At 49.7% G+C, this 22,582-nt stretch overlaps 2 protein-coding genes, 3 non-coding genes and 3 pseudogenes across 8 annotated transcripts in view; all 8 read left to right on the top strand.

Annotated features, from left to right (window-relative positions):
* The first annotated feature begins 12,030 nt into the window (after window positions 1-12,030).
* On the top strand, window positions 12,031-19,447 carry LOC144582953 (uncharacterized). Of its 4 annotated transcripts, XR_013536515.1 has the most exons (7): window positions 12,031-12,456; window positions 13,599-13,639; window positions 14,932-15,062; window positions 16,667-16,710; window positions 17,860-17,944; window positions 18,023-18,153; window positions 19,319-19,447. XR_013536515.1 is itself a non-coding variant. In XM_078375831.1 (4 exons), the coding sequence occupies exons 1-3, from the start codon at window positions 12,170-12,172 to the stop codon at window positions 15,033-15,035; spliced, it is 432 nt and encodes a 143-aa protein (XP_078231957.1). In that variant the 5' UTR covers window positions 12,031-12,169; the 3' UTR covers window positions 15,036-15,062; window positions 16,667-16,800. The 4 variants fall into 4 exon arrangements, 1 of the variants encoding a protein (XP_078231957.1); XR_013536516.1 differs by lacking the exons at window positions 17,860-17,944; window positions 19,319-19,447 and having other exon boundaries at window positions 18,023-18,154; XM_078375831.1 differs by lacking the exons at window positions 17,860-17,944; window positions 18,023-18,153; window positions 19,319-19,447 and having other exon boundaries at window positions 16,667-16,800.
* LOC118155054 (small nucleolar RNA SNORD115) lies at window positions 13,284-13,356 on the top strand (annotated as a pseudogene).
* LOC118155037 (small nucleolar RNA SNORD115) lies at window positions 15,121-15,202 on the top strand. Its single transcript, XR_004745274.2, has one exon. It is a non-coding gene; the product is annotated as a small nucleolar RNA SNORD115 (small nucleolar RNA).
* LOC118155014 (small nucleolar RNA SNORD115) lies at window positions 16,343-16,424 on the top strand. Its single transcript, XR_004745252.1, has one exon. It is a non-coding gene; the product is annotated as a small nucleolar RNA SNORD115 (small nucleolar RNA).
* On the top strand, window positions 18,209-18,290 carry LOC118155031 (small nucleolar RNA SNORD115). Its single transcript, XR_004745268.1, has one exon. It is a non-coding gene; the product is annotated as a small nucleolar RNA SNORD115 (small nucleolar RNA).
* LOC144582954 (uncharacterized) overlaps window positions 19,064-22,582 on the top strand; it is a 38,323-nt gene continuing 34,804 nt past the window's right edge. Inside the window, exons 1-3 of the mRNA XM_078375832.1 lie at window positions 19,064-19,447; window positions 20,104-20,149; window positions 20,982-21,296. Coding sequence (XP_078231958.1) covers window positions 19,213-19,447; window positions 20,104-20,149; window positions 20,982-21,087 — 387 coding nt within the window. The 5' untranslated portion in view covers window positions 19,064-19,212 and the 3' untranslated portion in view covers window positions 21,088-21,296. The remainder of the gene's footprint in view (window positions 19,448-20,103; window positions 20,150-20,981; window positions 21,297-22,582) is intronic.
* On the top strand, window positions 19,504-19,590 carry LOC118155050 (small nucleolar RNA SNORD115; annotated as a pseudogene).
* On the top strand, window positions 21,352-21,428 carry LOC118155049 (small nucleolar RNA SNORD115; annotated as a pseudogene).

The raw sequence follows: 22,582 nt of genomic DNA, 5'->3' as shown, positions 1-22,582 counted from the left end.
AAAAGCATTTGATAAAATAGAAACACTTTTATTTATAAATCTCTTTTTTGGAACTGGGAATTTATGGGAACTACAAATCAAAAAAAATTTAATGTGATAAAGGATATTTTCAAAATAATTGTAAAATCATTGGCAATGGAGATAGAGAAAGCTTCTTTATGCAATTGGGAATAAAAGAGTGATTTTTTTTCTCATTATTTGTATTCATTACTGTACTGGATGTTCTAACTAGGGGAGTACAGTCAGAGAATAAGGATTGGAGGGCCGGGCGTGGTGGCTCATGCCTGTAATCCCAGCACTTTGGGAGGCCGAGGCGGGTGGATCACCTGAGGTCAGGAGTTTGTGATCAGCCTGGTCAACAGGCAAAGCTCTCTCTCTCATAAAAATACAAAAAATTAGCTGGGTGTGGTGGTGGGTGCCTGGAATCCCAGCAACTTGGTAGGCTGAGGCAGGAGAGAATCTCTTGAACCTGGGAAACGGAGGTTGCAGTGAGCTGCCATCATGCCAATGCACTCCAGCCTCGGCAACAAGAGCAAAACTCCATGTCCAAAATAAAAAGAATAGGGATTGGAAATGGAAAGGATACAGATCATTATTTACAGACAAGAAACAGGTTTGAACATGATCGATTAAAATTAGGAAGTTAATTGAGGAAGACTGCTGGGTTAAAAAGCAGATAAGTAAAATCCAATGTATTTCTACGTAAAAATTACAAATGAAAAATGAAGTTTTTAAAAGATAACATTTTCAGGAACATCAGAAACACCAATTCCACAGGAAAAAACTTACACAAAATATTAGGAAAGACCATGGAAAGGAAGCAAATAAGACATTACAAATGGAGGGACATCATATATTCACGGCGGCAAATTCAATTACGTATACTGTACATGTTAATTCTCCCCCAAATTCACTTGAAGATCCCAATGCAAGCACATTCTAAATCTCAATCCTGTTAGTTTTTTTTAAGGTTCAATTTAATATTGAGAATTATATATGATACAAAGACTCAGGAAGAGCCAAGATAGTCTTGATGAAGATGGACAGTTGTGTGTTACGTGGCCAAAAGTTAAGGCCTATTATTGTAAGGTTGTAGTTACCGACAAAAGGCTAAGCTAATGAAGCAAAACAGAGACTCCACAAGCAGATCAGCAGACACGTGACTACTTGGTTGGCAGTAAAGGGGCCACTCCTGAATGATTGGGAAAGAATGGTTCGTTCAGTAGTTAGTGCTGGATATCAATATGGAGTCAAGGTGAATTCCTTTTCAAACCGTACCAATCAATCATTTATAGATGGAATGTTGCTTTATTTATGAAAGGCAAAACAATCAATCTTCTTGAGCATAACATAGGAGAGTGTCACAGTTTGGGGGACAGTGAAACTACCATTCACGCTAAGCATAAAGGAAAACACTGATGAATTAGTTTGCCCTAAAATTAGAACTTGTGTTTATCGAAGTATATAATCAGTGAAGAAGCATCATGCAAAAGATATAACTTTTACATGTCAAAAAACTAGAAAACACTTAAATGGGTACTTCACAAAAGAGGTTATCCGAATGGCAATAAGCCTTTGAAAAGCAGATAAACACCTACCAGTATATCTAGACAGTACCCAATTAATTATGGTTTGATTTACAGTTTTTCCACTTTACGGTGTTGTGAAAGCAATATGCAATCAGTAGAAAGCACACCTTGGGGTTTGAATTTTCTTCATTTCAGTACAATACTGTCTTGCGAGGCCAGGCAGCTGCAAGAAGCACAGCTCCGAGCGGTCAGTCATGACAGTAAACAACCAATACTTCACCGTGTCCTGTGTTGCCATGATTTTGCCCACAGCAGGCTGGTGTTCTGAGCACATTTAAGGTAGGCTAGGCAAAGCTATGATAGTCAGTACGTTAGATGTACTAAAAGCATTTTTGATTGACAGTATTTTTTTTTTTTTTTTTTTTTGAGACAGAGTTTCGCTCTTGTTACCCAGGCTGGAGTGCAATGGCGCAATCTCGGCTCACCGCAACCTCCGCCTCCTGGGCTCAGGCAATTCTCCTGCCTCAGCCTCCCAAGTAGCTGGGATTACAGGCACGCGCCACCATGCGCAGCTAATTTTTTGTATTTTTAGTAGAGACGGGGTTTCACCATGTTGACCAGGGTGGTCTCGATCTCTTGACCTTGTGATCCACCCGTCTCGGCCTCCCAAAGTGCTGGGATTACAGGCGTGAGCCACCGCGCCCGGCCCGATTGACAGTATTTTTAACTTACAGCGTTTAATGAGGAGCTAACTACATCATAAATCAAGGATCATCTGTATGAAACTTAAGTGTAGCTGTGTGTGGTTTAGAATTCTCTTAGTATCCACCAAAGTTGAATGAAGGCGACACGCTCTCAGGTCAGCAAAAATTCATCCATGACTGACTCAAAATATGTATACATGAATGCTCATGGTGATGTCATATGTAATAGCAAAAGTAGAAAATAAAGTGTCCATGAGAAGTTGAAGGATAAGTAAATCTTAAAATGTGCACACATTCTCTCAAGGAGCATGGATATTATTGTTACTGATTCTTCCCCATGTGCGACCCACGTAGAGGATAAGAGCCTTATGAGAAGAACTTAATTTTATACTTGAGCTTTGCTTTGACTGAAAGTTGAGAAATCTCACGATTACTGGTATCATCTCTATGATGTCACATTACCTAATTTCACATATTCTTAGCTCCATTAAAACAGAAATTCTTTTGTGGGCTTCAGATAATGAGTCCCGTGGGGGAAACTTATTTTCATCCATCTCTGTTTCCTTCCAATTGAGCAATTCCTCATTTTTTTTTGAGACGGAGTTTCGCCCTTGTTACCCAGGCTGGAGTGCAATGGCGCAATCTCAGCTCACTGCAACCTCCGCCTCCTGGGTTCACGTAATTCTCCTGCCTCCGCCTCCTGAGTAGCTGGGATTACAGGCACGCGCCATCATGCCCAGCTAATTTTTTGTATTTTTAGTAGAGATGGGGTTTCACCATGTTGACCAGGATGGTCTCGATCTCTTGACCTCGTGATCCACCCGCCTCGGCCTCCCAAAGTGCTGGGATTACAGGCGTGAGCCACCGCACCCGGCGCAATTCCTCATTTTATGTTAACCTGATGTTAGTGGTTCACTGTCATAGTTTTTAGAAAGTATATCTCATTCTTTCCCTGTGATTTTACTGTATTGAAGTTAATTTGGTTGGCAGGATATGCAGCATTACGTGAATGAAGTTGGCTTTTGATAACTAAGAAAATTCAAATAGAACCTGGTTCTAGTGAAGATTGTTTCTAAGGAATTAGGATTCCTTCTTTCAGACAATCTAAATACCATCATGGGTTCTTCTTCGTGAGTTATGTGTGTGATGGGATTCTTGTGAGATTTTTACTTTTTACCTGAGCTTGCTTTGACTGAAAGCTGAGAACATTTTGTGATTCATTGGGATAATTTCTATGGTGCAATATTTGTTTGGATCTAAGCATGCAAGTAGACAAATCCATCCATATTATAGTATTTAAGGTTTGCAATGTGTGATGACATTCGTGGGACTATGAGTATTGAAGGAACCTGGCAGTGGTGCCCAGGGCATTGAGAGCCAGATGCTTGTTTGCCCGTAGATAGGAAATTCAGTAAAATTGGGAGCTTCCTGATATCCAATTTATTTTCTTAGACATAACCCATGAGATGCAGTTCTCATCTACTGCCCAGCTCCTGTCCTTAGATTAGTAACACCGGAGGAGGAGAAGACTCTGGCCTCTTACACCAGGAACACGTGAAAAGCCACACTGAATCGGTATGAACCCTAAGATACTTTCCCAGAAGGGCTTAAGGCTGCCAACCCTGGTTAGAATTTTTAGGAATATATATATGCATACATATATCGAGATGGGGAGTGCCATGGTTTTGGGCATGAGGAGGTTTGATGACATAAAAGTTATGCTCATAAGTATTATGCTGAGACCCGTTCTTGGAAGGAGATGTGGGGGTGTCCTAAGCTATGCAAAACATAGCTATGGAAGGGGAAGTTATTAAGAGAAAAGATGGCCGGGCGCGGTGGCTCAAGCCTGTAATCCCAGCACTTTGGGAGGCCGAGAAGGGTGGATCATGAGGTCAAGAGCTCGAGACCATCCTGGTCAACATGGTGAAACCCCGTCTCTACTAAAAATATAAAAAATTAGCTGGGCATGGTGGTGTGTGCCTGTAATCCCAGCTACTCAGGAGGCTGAGGCAGGAGAATTGCCTGAACCCAGGAGGCGGAGGTTGCGGCGAGCCGAGATCGCGCCATTGCACTCCAGCCTGGGTAACTAGAGCGAAACTCCGTCTCAAGAAAAAAAGAGAGAGAGAGAGAAAAGAACAAGTAGTCAGTGAGAATTTGGATAAGAAACGGTAATGGAATAAAAGCATCAGATTGGTGAATGGTTGTCCTAGTAATTTAGAAGAAAAGCATTAAAAATGGAGTCAGACTACTCTGGCAAAAATAGGGGCTTGAAGAACTTAATTTTACACCTGAGCTTTGCTTTCATTGAAAATCGAGAAATCTTATAATTTGTTGGTATCATCTCAAGTCAATTTATTTTTTCATCTCAACATGAAGAATATTAGCTCTAGTCTTTTGGAATTTCAAATTTTGGAATCTCAAATGCTTGTTAGAACTTATCCAGGACCCAAAATACTAAGAATCCATATGCCCTTTTTCCCAGCTGACCTTAGCTGTCTTAAGAGCTATTTTTCAGTGATCTGAGGATATCCTCCAAAATAACCCAAGGCATTCTGCAGTGTTTTCAATCTATGACCCTGCACATTGGGGATGCACACCGATGTTTCATGGAGTGATGCCTGCGGTTGAATTTTATTGACTAATGGAACAGTCACAATAAGGACCACATGAGAGCCCTCGCGTGGAGGGCTAAGGCCTTGGAGTCCAATTCTCCAGCTCCCTGACAGGTAGACTATTCAGTGCCTTGGGAATCCAATATGAGGGACTGCTCATAGCAGTCCTTGAAAAATTTCTGCAAAATGTGAACTGGGAGAAGCCAAACACTGTACTCACAAGCTGGGTGATCCCACCTTTGAGTTTTACTATAGTTCACAGACACATTTTCTAAACAGGAATAAATTCACGGACGGATCAGAATAGATCCTTGGTCCTCTCCATTTTTCTGGCACTTTTGTTGCCAGGAATTCAAATGCTACTAAGAGAAGAGTGGGCAGCTAGCAGGAACAGATCGTTTCTCAAATACTGGTGGCAGTAAGCCAACTTCGAGAAAATATGGAGAAAGAAAAAAAAAACCCTTCAGACTGCAGTGTTAGCTGCCCAGTTACAATTATTCACAAAGTGAACAAACGCGTATTTGGGCCACCACTAAATAAGAGGGCACAAGCTAATGGGACTCAGTACATCACTCCCGTAAAAAGTCAACACATTAGAAAAGGAATCTTGGATGAGACTGACAAAGATGTGACGATGGGCCGGGCGCGGCGGCTCACGCCTGTAATCCCAGCACTTTGGGAGGCTGAGGCGGGTGGATCACGAGGTCAAGAGATCGAGACCATCCTGGTCAACATGGTGAAACCCCATCTCTACGAAAAATACAAAAATTATCTGGGCATGGTGGCGCGTGCCTGTAATCCCAGCTACACGGGAGGCTGAGGCAGGAGAATTGCCTGAACCCAGGAGGCGGAGGTTGCGGTGAGCCGAGATCGCGCCATTGCACTCCAGTCTGGGTAACAAGAGCAAAACTCCGTCTCAAAAAAAAAAAAAAAAAAAGATGCGACAATGAAACCTGATAGGCTTTACAACCTTCTTGAGATCTTCCCTACTTTGTGAAATTGGACAGAAATAATTGGAAAATGGAGCAAAGCATGGGGAAAATTGAGGTAATGAGGAAACAGAACTGGGAATGGGATAGACTTATGTGTCTGTTTCTTTTTCCTGTCTTTTCATCTTTTCCTACCCTTTCTTACGGATGCTGGAGCAGTGTATTCTGCAGTCTGTACATACCCTTTCTGTTTTACCCTAACCTGGGAAAACATCTGAGATGTAACTATTTCTGCAGTATCTTCTACCTCTTCTTTCTCCTCTGAGTTTTCATGCAAATAGGTCCTCTCTGGGAAGAATATGCCTTGTCTCTTAATATGCCCAGTAATCCATTAGGAAGGGGTCTGCTGTGTCTACAAAGGGCCGTGATCTTCTGTACTCGGCATAGAGTGCTTTGGAGCTTCTAGCATGCAAGGTATCTGCATTGCTAAATATGGCTGTGGGAGATTCACAATCTCAATGCTGGAGAAGCACCCCCGGGTTACAGAAAATAAACCCCTATCTATGAGTCCTAGGAACAAATGATAATGATTTAATTGAAGAGATCCCTACCATTGTTGTAACTTACAACAGAGAAAAACCCTGGGCATGTATAGAACATTTTCTGTATTTTTACCTAAAATGCAATGTAACTAGAATATAAAAAAAAAAAAAAAAGCAGGTCATAGTGGTCCGGGAGTGGTAGCTCACACCTATAATCCCAGCGCTTTGGGAGGCCGAAGTGGGCAGATCACCTGAGGTCAGGAGTTCGAGACCAGCTTGGTCAGCATGGTGAAACTTTGACTCTACTAAAAATCCAAAAATTAGCCAAGCATGGTAGCAGGCTCCTGTAATCCCAACTATTTGGGAGGCTGAGGTAGGAGAATCACTTGAATCCAGGAGGTGGAAGTTGCAGTGAGCCAAGATCGTGCCACTGCACTCCAGCCTGGGTAACAGAGCAAGACTCCATCTCACAAACAAAACAAAACAAAACATCCAGGGGATAGGGAAAAAAAGGCACATTCACTTCATAATGCTTCCATATTTTTGTTTGCTTTTTTTGAGATGGCGTTTCGCTCTTGTTACCCTGGCTGGAGTGCAATGGCGCGATCTCGGCTCACTGCAACCTCCGCCTCCTGGGTTCAGGCAATTCTCCTGCCTCAGCCTCCTGAGTAGCTGGGATTACATGTGCGCGCCACCATATCCATCTAATTTTTTGTATTTTTCGTAGAGACGGGATTTCACCACGTTGACCTAGATGGTCTCGATCTCTTGACCTTGTGATCCACCCGCCTCGGCCTCCCAAAGTGCTGGGATTACAGGCGTGAGCCACTGCGCCCGGCAATGCTTCCATATTGCTAGTGAGAAAGTTAGGAAAACTTAACAAGGAAGGTCAAACTGTTAATAAACTTGTGCATGATCTGAGAGAAACAAGTTGAGATTCCTTTGACACTTGTAATTCCCAATCTTGCTACTGTCTTAATGTCTGTGTCTGAGTTAGCATTGTTCTGTCATAGATTTATGTTCAGTGTTTTGTTCTCCACCTTTAGCTGCGGAGTTGAGGTTCCTGTTTGAGTTTACCTGTGGAGTGGGGGTTTTTCAATATTTGTGGCAATGTATCTTCCTGAAATTCAGAGAGTCACCTACTCTATTCTCTGGGCATTTATAAGAAAGTATAAAAAATTTTCCTCACATTGGGGTTCCCTCCTGATTATTATTGATGGCTGCTAATACTTGAAATGGTAGTAAAAAAAGATATTTTAGATTTACTAAATTTCCTAGACTCCCAGGACATAAAACCTCACTGGATAAGCTGCAATATTATCAAACTGAAGTATAATATTTGGGATCTGTGTTCTTGGCAGATGAAAGGTGGTTATATCCTGAAGCCAGCCTAATGGATAAATGAAACAACATACTTAAAAAAAAACTTTGCCAGTGTTGAGGGCTGATTGTGGATCTGTGCCTTTTATGAAAAGGCTAAGCCTCTCACTGAGATGTTACATGAAACATCGCTAGCACTTTTTATTATAGTCGAAATAAGGCTGAAGAAGTCTTTTAAGCCCTTAAAATAGCTCCTGTATCTTCACTTGTGTTAGTTTTTTTTTTTTTTTTTAAAGATGGAGTTTCACCATGATGGCCAGGCTGGTCTTGAACTCCTGACCTCAGGTGATCCACCTCAGCCTCCCAAAGTGCTAGGATTACAGGCGTGAACCACCGCACCCGGCTTGTGTTAGTTTTTAACCTTGATAGCGGTTCTACCTTTTCTGTCTTGAGATTAAGCGTCACTCCAAAGTTAGGCCTTGATTACAGGCGCGCTGCTTACTCTCCTGTGTTCTTGTATTTTGTTGCTCTGGAGATTCCGTGATATTTACAAGGTACAGTAGCAACCTCTGATTGAAAAGGCTCATTCAGTCCTTGACTCTGAGAAATTATTCATTTACAGGTACTTCATGTCGTTACTGCTATTTTACAAGTTCATAAGACACAGCCCTTGTCAGTGTGCTGTCAGATGAGCTAAGAACAAATCTTACTGTCCAGTCCTAATGCTGTTTTAGGCCGGTGTAACCTTTCGACAGCTACTCTGTGGCCAGATCTGGACGGACTAAGTTGAACATGGCTCTGTCAGAGTCATTGGGGAAGACATTGAGCATGGTCTGATTTAGCTAATATTCCTATTCTCAATGCTGACTCAATATTCATCGATATATTCTCCGTAAAAGACCCACAGGGGAATATAAAAACGTCTTTTACAGTAATTAGCCTTCAAGAAGCTTACAGGCTTCTGTTTTTCAAAACATAAAGTCAGTCCAAGTGGCAGAATTGTAGCTATTATACCAGCTGTTAAATTAGCCACCAGCTGTAAAGCAGATATCTCTAATGATAGTAATTACATGTTTGTGATCTGTTACATACTAGCCAACTTTGGAAGAACAGACACTAACATCAGTAGGTACTAAAATATTACATGGGAAACTAATTTCTGATTTAGTAGAGTCATTCAAACATCTCTAACAGATTTATGTAATTTATTGTAGAGCTCACACTGGAAAACAAGATTAACTCCTTAAAAAGAAATTAATTTGCAGATCTAGCTGTGAAGGGCTCCTAAGGCTTAGACTGGGGAAATCACCTCTATCACACTCCCATCCAAAACCTCCTGTTCATAATTTCAGAACTAGCCAACTCTCAAAGAATTAGAAAATTAGAAATGAAGAAGAGCTAAGAAGAACACCATAGGAAAATGAGGATTGCATAATGAAATTTTCCTTTATTCAACTGTCATATGATTGAGTGGCTTTTTCATACCACCACCAAGTTTATTCAAGCAAAGGAATATACTGACAGCTTGAAATCTTTGTGATAGGATCATATAATTCAGGAAATTATATAATTCAGGATATGCTCTTTGTCAGAAAAATTCTTTACTTACCTAAAGCCTACTGAGGCCAATGATACCTAGGATCTGCTGGCACAAGAACTTTATAGAACTTCCACCTTTAGAAGATATTAAATATTTTTACCAGCATTGTATATTGGTGTCTGGATAGGCTAAAGCAGATGCTCAAAGAGTGATCAAGCTCTTACTGAATCATATCATCTCAACCCCTGGAATTCCTGAATATATGGAGTCCAGTGTCATTTTGTATCTATGGGAGTTGGGGAGCTTTGTAATAGTCTACAAATACCAATAATTTACCTACCTGTTTTCCCCAGTCTTCTGAACAAGTGGAATGAATGAAATGCATACCCTAAAGAATTATTTAGCTAAATTATATAAAACCTTACCATCCGTTTCATAATTAAATCCCTCTGGAAAGCACAACGCTTCTTCCTTTGAGTCTGCGAATCTTGGGCTTAAGCCTAACCCATTCTCTGATACAGTGGAAAACCCTGATGACAATATATGATACTTAAAGAGTTTGTGGGTTTCCCTGGGCTCACCTTGCCAACATGTGGCCAGATGCTGAAAAAGCCCCCTGGGGAAGTGTGTCATTGATATTGAACAGGAGACTCAATCTATATCAAAGTGTTCCGATGACAGACTGTGTCCACACCAGACAGAACCCTATCAGGTGTGGTTGAGAATTCACAGTGCTATCAAGATGAAGGAGAAACCCAAGTGGATACATGCTTCACATGTAAGACCAACATCTACCATTGAGTGAGCTATAATTTCCATTTAGGACCTTAAGGATAAATTCTCTAGATAGAAACCTTGGATAATATGCAAGCTGAAGAGAAAAACTTCTCTGACAGACAGACGGCAGGAGAGATAGACTATTTTGTTATCAATACTTCTTGGCTCACCACAACCTCTGCTTCCCGGGTTCAAGTGATTCTCCTGCCTCAGCCTCCCAAGCAGCTGGGATTACAGGCATGCACTACCACACCCAGCTAATTTTAAATTTTTATTAGAGATGGGGTTTCTCCATGACGGTCCAGCTGGTCTCCAACTCTCCACCTCAGGTGGTCCACCTGCCTCAGCCTCCCAAAGTGCTGGGCTTACACGCATGAGGCACTATTCCCAGCCCAACTCTATATCTTAAATAGCCATGGGGGTCCAGTTTAATAGAGCTCAAATAGATGCACAGAGGCGGAGGAAATTTCCAAGCCCAAATGATGAGGGTTCGTTTCTTCAAAAGCCCCAAAACATATCCCCTAAAAATGAGCTTACCCTGTTTAGAACCTGGCAGTCTCCAGTCTCCATGCTTACGAACTCGCGGATAATTAAATGGTCTCTATCATTTAATATTACAACAGCTAGTGTGAGTCAACTGAATTCTACTTGTACATGATAGGCTTTTCCACTGTTTTCACACAGGGACTAAAATGGTGCTATTATCAAACTGAAAGACATTTATTTTTTTAAGAGATGAGGTCTGGCTTTGTTGCCCACACTGGAGTGCAGTGGCACAATCATAGCTCTCTATTGCCTCTAACTCCTGGGCTCAAGGGATTCTCCCGTCCCAGCCTCCTGAGTAGCTGGGACTACAGGGACATGCCACCATGCCTGCCTCTATTTTTTTCTTTTTTGTATTGTCAGGGTCTTACTCAGGCTGTTTTCGAACTTCTGGCCTCAAGCGATCCTCCTGCCTTGGCTCAGCTTTCTGAAGCACTGGGTTTGCAGGCATGAGCCCCCATGCCTGACCAGAGATTATTAAATATGGCATTAGGGGGGATAAAAACTGGAATTCCAATTGCAAACTCTTCTGATGTAGAAACAATTACTGATAAACTTAGCGCCTTGGACGATTTGCAGAAAGATGTAAACGTGATGGAATCAACATCTAAACAAGATGTGACAATAAAGAGAAAAGTGGAATTGGACAAGCATCTGGTAACAAAATTCTATTGCAAAAAATATAGCTATGATTGTCTAGGGCCTTGGACACTTTACAGAAAGATGTAAACATGATGGAATCAACATCTAAACAAGATATGACAAAAAGTAAGGTCTATATAAAAAGTAAGGTCTCTATAAAAAGTAAGGGCTCTACAAGACAAGACCAACATCTCTGTAATATAAATGGGATTCTAAGTGTAACAGACTTAGGGTTTCTGAAAGAATTTTGAAAGTTTCACACTCTCTCTACAAAATTCAAATATGAGACTGAGGAACTTCCTATTTCAGCTAAACCCAGAACTGATTATGTTGATAAACACATGAATTTCATGTGTGTAAAAACATGTGCTGAGATTACTTTCCATTATGATATATAAGTTTAGAGTATCTCACATACCAATAGCCCATGCAAAACCCTGCCGAAGGGTAACTCTAATTATAGAGAGAATAGTTTAAAAAGTGGCATGGTTTAGTATGCACACCCATTAAAAATTCTCCTAAAAAGTTTTTTTAATATGTAGAATGGGTAAGATGAGGACAGACATAAAAGGGTCAAAAACACTGGGTTCATTTTGACAATGGTCATGTCAATGGAAAACCTGCCAAAACAGAAGATACGTCTTACATTAGAAAACATAACAAGAAAGGCCGGGCGCGGTGGCTCACGCCTGTAATCCCAGCACTTTGGGAGGCCGAGGCGGGTGGATCACGAGGTCAAGAGATCGAGACCATCCTGGTCAACATGGTGAAACCCCGTCTCTACTAAAAATACAAAAATTAGCTGGGCATGGTGGCGTGTGCCTGTAATCCCAGCTACTCAGGAGGCTGAGGCAGGAGAATTGCCTGAACCCAGGAGGTGGAGGTTGCGGTGAGCCAAGATCGCGCCATTGCACTCCAGCCTGGGTAACAAGAGCGAAACTCCGTCTCAAAAAAAAAAAATAGAAAACATACAAGAGAAGTTGTATACAAACGAAGACACGTGCCAATAATGAAGTAAGAAGTCACAAAATATGAGTCCATATATATGCACAGTGTGGAATTCCAGACACTTCAGACGTGAAAAGATGCAGGACGTTAGAATATTCACAGACACGCTGGGAAAGGAAGAGCTGGAGCCCGCATCAGACCAGCTCCTCAGCCGCGTGAGGCGACCGCGCGGACCTGCCGCAGACATCACGCGGCTTCCGGTCCCCGGGCGGCAGTTTCCGGTCCCCGGGCGGCAGTTTCCGGTGCGCGCCTGCAGGGGACGCCTGGGAGGGCGCCCGTCAGGCCCGGGGACAGGTTCTGCCACCGCCAGGTCTGCAGCGGCGACTGGGTTCGCGGCCAGCCTCCTGGGTTGGCCATGACCTGGCTGGTGGCCCTAGCGTGTGCCGATTGGTCCCGGGGCCGGCGCGGAGGAGCCGGCGTGGGGTGCGGACGAGCTCGCGGGGCCTGCAGTGGCGCACAGCCCGCGCATCCTCCGCGGACCCAGTGACCCGCCGGCCCCGTCCTTCCGGGCTTGGGTGGCGGGGAGGGCCGAGGGTCCCCCGCGTCCGTGGCGGGTCGGCGTTCCCATCACGTGGGTCCACGGAGGGACGGCATGCCTGAGCCGACGCGCCCTGTCGCCTTCCTCGCATGGAGGCTGACGTTGTGTTTGGACACGTGTCCTACTCCTGCCCCCAGATGGTGACCGCGGAGGAAGACTTGCGTTGGGCCCAGTGTCCCCGGGCCACTGTCCGTCGGCCAGGGGGTCAGTGCCCGCTGCGCTGAAGCTCAGGCCCTTCCCGGCGCCCTGGTTTCCTGCCCTGAGCTGCGCTGAGCCCGTCCGGGGTGCTGGGTACCTGCGCGGGGAGGGGGGTGTCCTAGGTGGGGTCCATGATGAGAACCTTATATGAGAACTTAAAAATCATGCTCAATGTAATCCCAGCACTTTGGGAGGCCGAGGCGGGTGGATCACGAAGTCACGAGATCGGGACCATCCTGGTCAACATGAAACCCCATCTCTACTAAAAATACAAAAATTAGCTGGACATGGTGGCGCGTGCCTGTAATCCCAGCTACTCAGGAGGCTGAGGCAGGAGAATTGCCTGAACCCAGGAGGCGGAGGTTGCGGTGAGCCGAGATCGCACCATTGCACTCCAGCCTGGGTAACAAGAGCGAAACTCCGTCTCAAAAAAAAAAAAAAAAAATCATGCTCAATAGGATTACGCTGAGGCCCAGCCTAGGTTAGAATTTTGGAAGAGGACACTGGGATCCCGAGGTTCCTGACAAGGCCACTGTATTTTGGGTTGGAGACCGGCAGGCCCTGAAGGGTTTCTGGAGGGAGTCCAAGCACGTCCCTGTGCTCCTCCATGAGGCTGCGCAGGCTCCCTTTGTGGACATATGTTGGGGCTCTGGTTCTCTAGGGGTGGGGCACATGGGTGGCTCCTCCCTGATCCCATTCTCCCCTATGTCTTTCAGTGCACTCTTCTGCCCGGTGGTCCTGGCATTGATCAACATAGGTGAGTGAATCCTGCTTGGGTCATGGGCCATGATCCAGGCCACATGGGGTTGCTGACGGTCAGCCATAGGAACAGGAGGGTTTCTTCACGGAGCCAACCTGAATCCCCACTGGGGAGGAATAGATTCTCTAGGAGGTGGCTTCTTTGGGAGTCTGACGCAAGGAGGATATCTTCTCTGAAGCCCTACAGCAGTGATGGTCATCCAGGAAGCAAAGGGTTCCTTCAACCCCACCCAGGGCAGTTCCCAGCTGACGCTGCACAGGTCTGGCCTCAGGGACTGCCCAGGCCACATGAGGGGGTCCACAGGAGGTCCAGGGCACCACAGGGGTCACTCAGGAGCTCTCCTTCCCCAGAGAGAGGTGAAAGATTAGGTTCCACCCATGGCCCTGAATGGGACCAAGGTTTTGAGTCATGGGCCATCCAGTGGTGCCTCTTTTAGCCTAGTGAGGGTTGATGGGGCTTCAAGGGGTTTGGGTCAAGGCCGAGCTCTGGCTGGTGTCTGGTAGTGCTGCAGGACGGCCCTGGGACTCATTGGCTTTGGGCAAAGGGGCCAGCTCGTGTTCTGCTGGCAGTCACCCTTTCCCCATGGGTGACTAGTGGGAAAGGTGGCATCCTTAGGTGGGAACACCCACCGTCAAGGGTCCTTTCCTGGAAATTTGCCACCCAAGCTTCTTCTGAGCCATGGACACACCTCCAGGGTGGCTGGGTCTTAGCCCCAAGGAAAGGAGAAGACACCATGTGTACCCCGATCGGCCGAGTGTGGTTCGACTCTGTGTTTGGGAGATGTGTAGGGCATGGGTGGGGACCTACCAGAGAATGCACGTGGCCCGGGGACCCAGCTTGCGATTTCCAGTGCAGACTTGGAGAGAACACTGGGCAGGTGCCCTCCACACCAAGGCATAGACTATGTGACTGCCAGGTCTGCAGTGACATGTGGCTTCCGGGACAGCCTTCTTGGTTGGCCATAAAGTGGTTGATTGCCCTGGCCTGTGCCCAGTGATCTCAGGGTGGCCCAGGTGTCCTGCAGGGGAGCCAGCATGAGTAGTGGAGGTGTTCATGGACCTGCAGTAGAGCGCAGCCTGGGAATCCTGCTGTGAGCCCAGTGACCCGCCTGCCCTGTCCTTCTAGGGTTGGGTGATGGGGAGGACCAAAGGTCCCCCAGTCTGTGATGGGTCAGTCTTCCTATCACGTGGGTCCATGGAGGGAGAGCATGTATGAGCCATCATCCCCCACTGCCTTCCCCCTATGGAGGCATGAGGCCCTGTTTAAACTCATGTCCTCCTGTCCTCCAGACGGTGAGCCTGGAGGAAGACTTGCCTTGGGCCCGCTGTCCCCGGGCCAGTGTCCAACAGCCAGGTGCCCAGCCCCCAGTGCATTGAAGCTCGGCCCTTCCTGATGCCCTTGTCTCCGGCACTAAGCTGTGGTGAGTACCTCTGAGTCCTGCTCGATGCTTGTGGGGGGGGCAGCGGGTACCCTGGGTTGGGTTGATGATGAGCACCTTATATTGTCCTGAAGAGAGGGGATGACTTAAACATCATGCTCAATAGGATTACGCTGAGGCCCAGCCTAGGTGAGAATTTTGGAAGAGGACGCTGGGATCCCCAGCAGGGCCGCTGTATTTTGGGCTGAGACCTGGAAGCCCTAAGGGCATTTGCAGGTGCCCAAGCCTGTCTGCACTCCTCTATGAGGCAGCCCAATTCCCTGTGTAGGCTTGGTGTTGGGGCTCTGGTTCCACGGGGGAGGTCATATTGGTGGCTCCTCCCTGAGCCCCAGTTCTCCCCTTGTGTCTTTCAGTGAGCTCTTCTGCCCAGCAGGGCACCTGGCCTTGAGCAGCATAGCTGAGTGGATCTTGTGGACTTTTGGGCCATGAGCCAGGCCACGTGGGGTCACTGAGGATCAGCCTTCAGGACAGGAGGGTTTCCTCAGGGAGAAAACCCGAATCCCCACTGGGGAGGGATTGGTTCTCCAGCAGGGCCGCCTCCTTGGGAATCTGACCCAGGGAGGACACCTTCCCTGAAGCCCTGTGGGGTGACTGTGGTCTAGGCAGGAAAGGATTCCACTGGTTGCATGCAGGGTAGCTCGTAGCTGTTACTCGATGCTAGGGTCTGGCCTGGAGGACTGCCCAGGTTACATGAGGGGGGCCCCAGCTTGTGATTTCCAATGAGTGCCTGGAGAGGGAGCCTGAGCAGGCACCATCCTGGTACAGGAGCAGGCTGTGCGTCAGTGGGTCTCAGCGGTGCCTCGCTTCAGGGCCAGCATCCCTGATTGGCCCAAACTGGTTGGTAGTCCTGGCCACCCAGGGGTAGCAGTGCGGCCCAGGAAGTGCCGGGAAGCTGGCGTGGGCAGTGGAGGTGCTCCAGGGGCCTGCCGTAAGGTGCAACCTAGGCCTCTTGCCTGAGCCCAGTGACCAGCCAGCCCTGTCTTTTGGTGGTTCAGTGTGAGCCAGCAGCCCCTGCCCCCTTTCCCACATGGAGGCATGAGGTTCTGTTCGGACACCTTTCCTCTGTCCCTCCAGATGGTGGCCTGGGAAGAAAACTTGCATTGAGCTCAATGGCCCCAGGCCGGTGTCTGTCAGCCAGATGTCCAGTCCCTAGCGTCCTGAAGATTCGGCCCTTCCTGCCTCTCTGGTCTCCTGCACTGAGCTGCGGTGAGCCTATCAGGGTCCCACTGGATGCCTGTGTGGGGAGGGGGGTGCACTGGCTTGGGTCGATGATGAGAACCTTACATTGTCCTGAAGAGAGATGATGACTTAAAAATCATGCTCAATAGGATTACGCTGAGGCCCAGCCTAGGGGAGGATTTTGGAAGAGGATGCAGGGATCCCAAGGTCCCTGGCAGAGTTACTGTATTTTGTGCTGGATACTTGGAGACCCTGAAGGGCATCTGGGGGGCCCACCCCTGAGTCTGTGATCCTCTGTGAGGCAGCCCAGGCTCCCTGTGCAGGCTTGGTGTTGGCACTGCAGTTCCCGGGGGCAGGTCACATTGGTGGCTCGTCCCTGAGCCCCGTTCTCCCCTTTTGTCTTTCAGTGAGCGCTTCCGCCCAGGAGGGCCCCCTGGCATTGACTGCATAGGTGAGAGCATTCTGCTGGAGTCATGGGCCGTGAGCCAGGCTACGTGGGGTCACCAAGGGTCAGCCTTCAGGAAAGAAGGGTTTCCTTGGGGAGTCAACCTGAATCCCCACTTGGGAGGGATGGGTTCTCCACAAGGGCAGCTTTCTGGGGAACAGGACCCAAGGAGGACGCCTTCCCTGAAGCCCTGCAGAGGTGATGGTGGTCCCCGCAGGAAAGGGTCCCTTCAGTTCCACCTGGGGCAGTTCTCAGCTGAGTCTCAGTGCTCAGGTCTGGACTGGACGACTGCCCTGGCCATATGACGGGGCACCATGGCGATTACACAGGAGCTCGCCATCCCTGGAGAAAGTGGGTGATAGGGCCCATGGAGGTGAGCTGCAGAGATACAGGCATCATGCCTGATGCATGGCCCTGGTTGGGACTGACCCTGTTGATCAGTGTGCCATCCCATGGGCGTCTTCGAGCCTGGAGGGGAGTGGTGCTGTTTCACTGGGGTTAGGTCAAGGGTGAGCTCCGGCCAGCACATGGTGGCCCTGCAGTCTGGCCCTTGGTCTCATGGGCTTTGGGCTGAAGGGGCAGTCCACGTCCTGTTGGAAGTCACTGCTTCCCTGTGGCTGGAAGTTACCCCTTCTCTGTGAGCAAGTGTTGGGCAGGGTGGCCTCCTGAAGTGGGAAGGCCTGCTATTGAGGGTCTCATCCTGGCCATTTGCTGCCCATGCTGCTTCTGAGCCATGGAGTAACCTCCAGAGTGGCAGGTCTTGGGCCCGAGGAAAGGAGAGGACACTGTGCCCCAATTAGCTGAGTGTGGCCAGGCTCTGTGTTTTCGAGGTGTGGGGGGCATGGATGGAGACCCACCAGAGAAAGCTCATGATCCTGGGGATGTGCTTGGATATAGCACCTGGGTGGGTGCCTACCACGCACAGGGACAGGCTATGTGACTCCCAGCTCTACAGCAGCATCTGGCATCTGGGCCAGCCTCGTTGGTTGACTGTGAGCTGGTTGGTGGTCCTGGCCTGTGCCCAGTATTCCTGGGGTGTCCCAGGGATCATCTGGGGGAGCTGGCATGTGCAGTGGAGGTGCTTGTGGGCCTGCAGGTGGGCTCAGCCCTCGCTTCTAGCCTAAGCCAAGTGACCCACCTGCCCTGTCCTTTCAGGGTTCAGAGGCAGAGAGAGCACAGGGTGCCCTGTGTCCATGATGGGCCAGTTCCACATGGACCCCATCACACGGGGCCATGGAAGGTGAGCATTCCTAAGCCGGCACACCCCACCTTCTGCCCCGTGGAGGGGTAAGGTTGTGTTTTCTTCCTCTTCCCCCAGATGGTGACCCCGGAAGAAGACTTGAGTTGGGCCTGCTGTCCCCAGGCCAGTGGCCATCAGGCAGGTGCCCAGCCCGTGTTGCACTGAAACTCGGGCCCTTCCTGTGGCTCTGATCTCCTCATTGAGCTTGGGTGAGCCCATCTGGGTCCTGATGGATGCCTAAGCAGGGAGGGGGTGCCCTGGGTTGGGTCGATGATGAGAACCTTCTATTTCTCTGAAGAGAGGTGATGACTTAAAAATCATGCTCAATAGGATTACGCTGAGGCCCAGCCTAGGGGAGAATTTTGGAAGAAGATTCTAGGATCCAGAGGTCCCCAGAAAGGCCACTGTATTTTGGGTTGGATACCTGGAGGCCCTGAGGGGCATCTGTAGGGATCCCAGCCCTGTCTCTGAGCTCCTTCGTGAGGGTCTCCAGGGTCCCTGTGCGGGCTTGGTATCAGCGCTCCAGCTTGCCGGGATGGGACACGAGAGTGGCTCCTTCCTGAGCCCCGTTCTCCACTTGTGTCTTTCAGTGAGGTCTTCTGCCCAGGAGGGTCCCTGAGTGGATCCTGCTGAGCTCATGGGCCATGAGCCAGGCCACATGGGGTCACTGAGGGTCAGTCTTTAGGACAGGAGGGTTTCCTCAGGGAGAAAACCTGAATCCCCACCAGGGAGGGATTGGTTCTCCAGCAGGGCCGTCTCTTTGGGCATCTGACCCAGGGAGGACACCTTCCCTGAAGCCCTGCAGGGGTGACCGTGGTCCAGGCAGGACAGGGTTCCTTCAGCCCCACACAGGACATCTCCCAGCTAAGGCATGGTGCTAGGGTCTGGCCTGGCAGACTGCCAAGGCCACATGAGGGCATCCCCAGGCTGCAATTTCTGGTGCGTGCTTAGAGAGGAGCCTGGACACCCTCCTTGCACGGGGCAGGCTATCTGTCTGCTGGGTCTACAGCGGCACCTGGCTTCAGGGCCAGCCTCTTTGGTTGCTCTGCACTGGTTGGTGGCCCTGGCTCCTGCCCAGCGGTTGCAATCTGACCTGGGAAGTGCAGGGAAGCTGGTGTGGGCAGTGGAGGTGCTCCAGGGCCTTGCAATAGGGCTCAGCCTGGGCATCTTGCCCAAGCCCAGTAACCTGCCTTCCCTGTCCTTCCAGCGTTCGGTGTCTAAGGAACCCCTATCTGGGACACATCAGTGTTTCACATGGATGCCATTACATGGGTCCACGGAGAGAGAGCAGGCATGAGCTGGTCCCCCTACCTCCTTCCCAGTATGGAGGCCTGAGCCCTTGGTTGGACACATGTCCTCCTTCTGTCCCCCCAGATAGTTACCCTGGAGGAAGACTTGCCTTGGGGCTGTCCCCAGGTCAGCGGTCATCATCCAGGTGCCCAGCCCTTGGTGCACTGAAGCCCAGGCCATTCCTGGTGCCCAGGTCTCCCGCACTGAGCTGTGGTGAGCACATCCGGGTCCTGCTGGATGCATGTGTGGGGTCAGAGGTAGTTTGGGTTGGGTCAGTGATGAGAACCTTATATTGTCCTGAAGAGAGGTGATGACTTAAAAATCATGCTCTATAATCCCAGCAATTTGGGAGGCCGTGACAGGTGATCACGAGGTCAAGAGATCGAGACCATCCTGGTCAACATGGTGAAACCCCGTCTCTACTAAAAATACAAAAAATTAGCTGGGCATGGTGGCGCGTGCCTATAATCCCAGCTACTCAGGAGGCTGAGGCAGGAGAATTGCCTGAACCCAGGAGGTTGAGGTTGTGGTGAGCCAAGATCGCACCATTGCACTCCAGCCTGGGTAAGAAGAACAAAACAACATCAAAAAAAAAAAAACAAAAAAAAAAAAACAGGCTCAATAGGATTATGCTGAAGCCCAGCCTAGGGGAGAATTTTGGAAGAGGATGCTGGGATCACGAGTTCCCCTGGCTGGGACACTGTTTTTGGCTGGAGACCTTAAGGTCCTGAATGGCATCTCGGTGCCAGGGCGGGGGTGGGGGCAGCTTTGTCTCTGCGCTCCTCCGTGAAGCAGCCAAGACTGCCTGAGCGGGCTTGGTGTCTGCGCTCTGGTTCCATGAGCCCCCATTCTCCCCTTGTGTCTTTCAGTGAGCTCTTCCACCCAGGTGGGGCCCCCTGACATTGACCGGCATAGGTGAGTGGTCCTGCAGGTCCTGGGCCATCAGCCAGGCCACGTGGGGTCACCAAGGGTCAGCCTTTGGGACAGGAGGGTTTCCTCAGGCAGCCTACCAGAATCCGCACTGTGGAGGGAGCGTTGGTCCTGCAGGAGGGCCGCTTCCCTGGAGCCCTGCAGGGATGACGGTGGTTCCAGGCAGGAAAGGGTTCCTTCCGTCTCACACAGGGCAGCCCCCAGCTGAGTCTTGGTGTGCTGGTCTGGCCTCAAGGACTGACCAGGCCACATGAAGGTGGCCACAGGGGCTGCAGGATGCCATGGGGTCACAAAGGAGCTCTCCATCCCTGGAGGAAGGTGGGCATAGGACCCATGGAGTGGAGCTGCAGAGATTCAAGGATTGCACAGGACTTAGTGCCCTGAATGGGACCGACCCTGTTGAGCAATGTGCCATCCCGTGGCGCCTCTTGGAGCCTGGAGTGGGTGGTGCCGTTTCCCCTAGGTTTGGGTCAAGGCTGAGCTCTGGCTGGCATGGACCCACCAGAGAAAGCATGTGGCCCTGGGACCCCAGGTTGCGAGTTCCAGGACGTGCTGGGATAGGGCACCTGGATGAGTGCCCACGGTAGACAGGGACAGGCTATGTGACTGCCAGCCTTGCAGCGGCACCTGGCATCTGAGCCAGCCTTCTTGGTTGGCCATGAGCTGGTTGGTGGCCTTGGCCTGTGCCTAGTAGACCTGGCGTGACCCTGGTGTCATGCAGAGGAGATGGCATGGGCAGTGGAGGTGCCCGTGGGGCCTGCAGTAAGGCATACCTGGGGCTTCTTTCCTGAGTCCAGCGACCTGCCTTCCCTGGCAGGTCATTATTCGGTGGCTCAGAGCGCACAGGGTACCCTGCGTCCGTGACGGGCCAGTGTTCTGCATGGATCTCATCACTTGGGCCCACAGAAGACGAGCGTCCCTGAGCCGCCACACCCCCACTTCTGCCCCCATGGAGGTGTGAGGATGTGTTTGGACACCTGTCCTAATCCTCCTTCCCCAGATGTTGAGCCCCGAGAAAGACTTGTATTGGGTCCAGTGGCCCCAGGCCTGAGACCCTCAGCCAGGTGCCCAGCTCCTGGTGCACTAAAGTGCGGGCCCTTCTGGATGTCCTGGTCTTCTGCATTCAGCTGTGGTGAGCACATCCGGGTCCTGTTGGATGCGTGTGCAGGGAGGGGGTGCCCTGGGTTGGGTGGATGATGATAACCTTATATTGTTTTGAAGAGAGGTGATGACTTAAAAATCATGCTCAGGCCCGCTGAGGCCCAACCTAGGTGAGGATTTTGAAGAGTATGCTGGGAATTGGGAGTTCCCCGGCAGGACCACTGTATTTTGGGCTCGAGACCTGGAGGCTCTGAAGGGCATCTGGAGGGGGCCTAACCCTATCTCTGCTCCTCCTTGAGGCACCCAGGCTCGGTGTGTCTTGTCAGTGCACCCTTTACCTTGGGGCGGGGCACTCTGGCGACTTCTTCCTGTGCCCCCATTCTCCCCTGTGTCTTTCAGTGAGCTCTTCTGCCCAGGTGGGCTCCTGTGGCATAGGTGAGTGGGTCCTGCTGGGGTCATGTGCTGTGAGCCATTCAGCGGGGGGATCGCTGAGGATCACACTTCAGGCCATGAGGGTTTTCTTGGAGAGTTGACTTGAATCCCCACCAGGGACGGATGGTTTCTCCAGGAGGGCGGCTTCCTTGGAAATTGATCCCAAGAAGGACACCTTCCCTGAAGCCCTGCAGGGGTAACGGAGGTCCAGGCAGGAAAGGGTGGTTTCAACCCAACACGGTGCAGCTCCCAGCTGAGACTTGATGTACGGGTCAATCTGGAGGACTGCCCAGGCCACATAAGGGGTCCATAGGGTCTCTGGGGGTTATGGGTATTATGCGGGAGCTCTCCATCCCTGAGGCTTGCAGAGGGCAGAGTGTGGGTGATCAGGCTTATGGAGTTAGGCTGTGAAGATTCAAGGATCAGGTTCCACCCATGCCCCTGAATGGCCTGTTGAGCAATGGGCCATCCCAGTGGTGTCTCCTTGAGCATGGTGAGGGTGGTGTAGCCTCGGTGGAGTTGGGTCAAGGCTGAGCTCTGCCAGTCACCTGCCAGTTGGCCCTGGGAATCATGAGCTTCGGGCCAAGGTGCAGTCGGCGTTCTGCTGGAGGTCAACCCTCCCCAAAGTGGAGTGGCCAGAAGGGTGGCATCCTGTGGTAGAAGGTGCACTGTCCAGGCTTACTGTGCTGGCAGTTTGCTGCCCAGGCTGCTTCTGAGCCATGGGGTCACCTCCAAGGTGGCAAAGTCTTGAGCCAGAGTCATGTGGCCCCTGTTTGGCCGAGCGTGGCCCAGCTCTGTGTTTGGGAGGTATGTGGTGCATGAATGGGGCCCACTAGAGAAGACACGTGTCCCTGGGGACCCAGGCTGCGATTTCTGGTGTGAGCT

Source organism: Callithrix jacchus, chromosome 6 (assembly GCF_049354715.1).
Source record: "Callithrix jacchus isolate 240 chromosome 6, calJac240_pri, whole genome shotgun sequence".
NCBI classification, from domain to species: domain Eukaryota; kingdom Metazoa; phylum Chordata; class Mammalia; order Primates; family Cebidae; genus Callithrix; species Callithrix jacchus.
The sequence above is the reverse complement of the archived record's forward strand: the minus strand, read 5'-3'. Positions and strand labels throughout refer to the sequence as shown.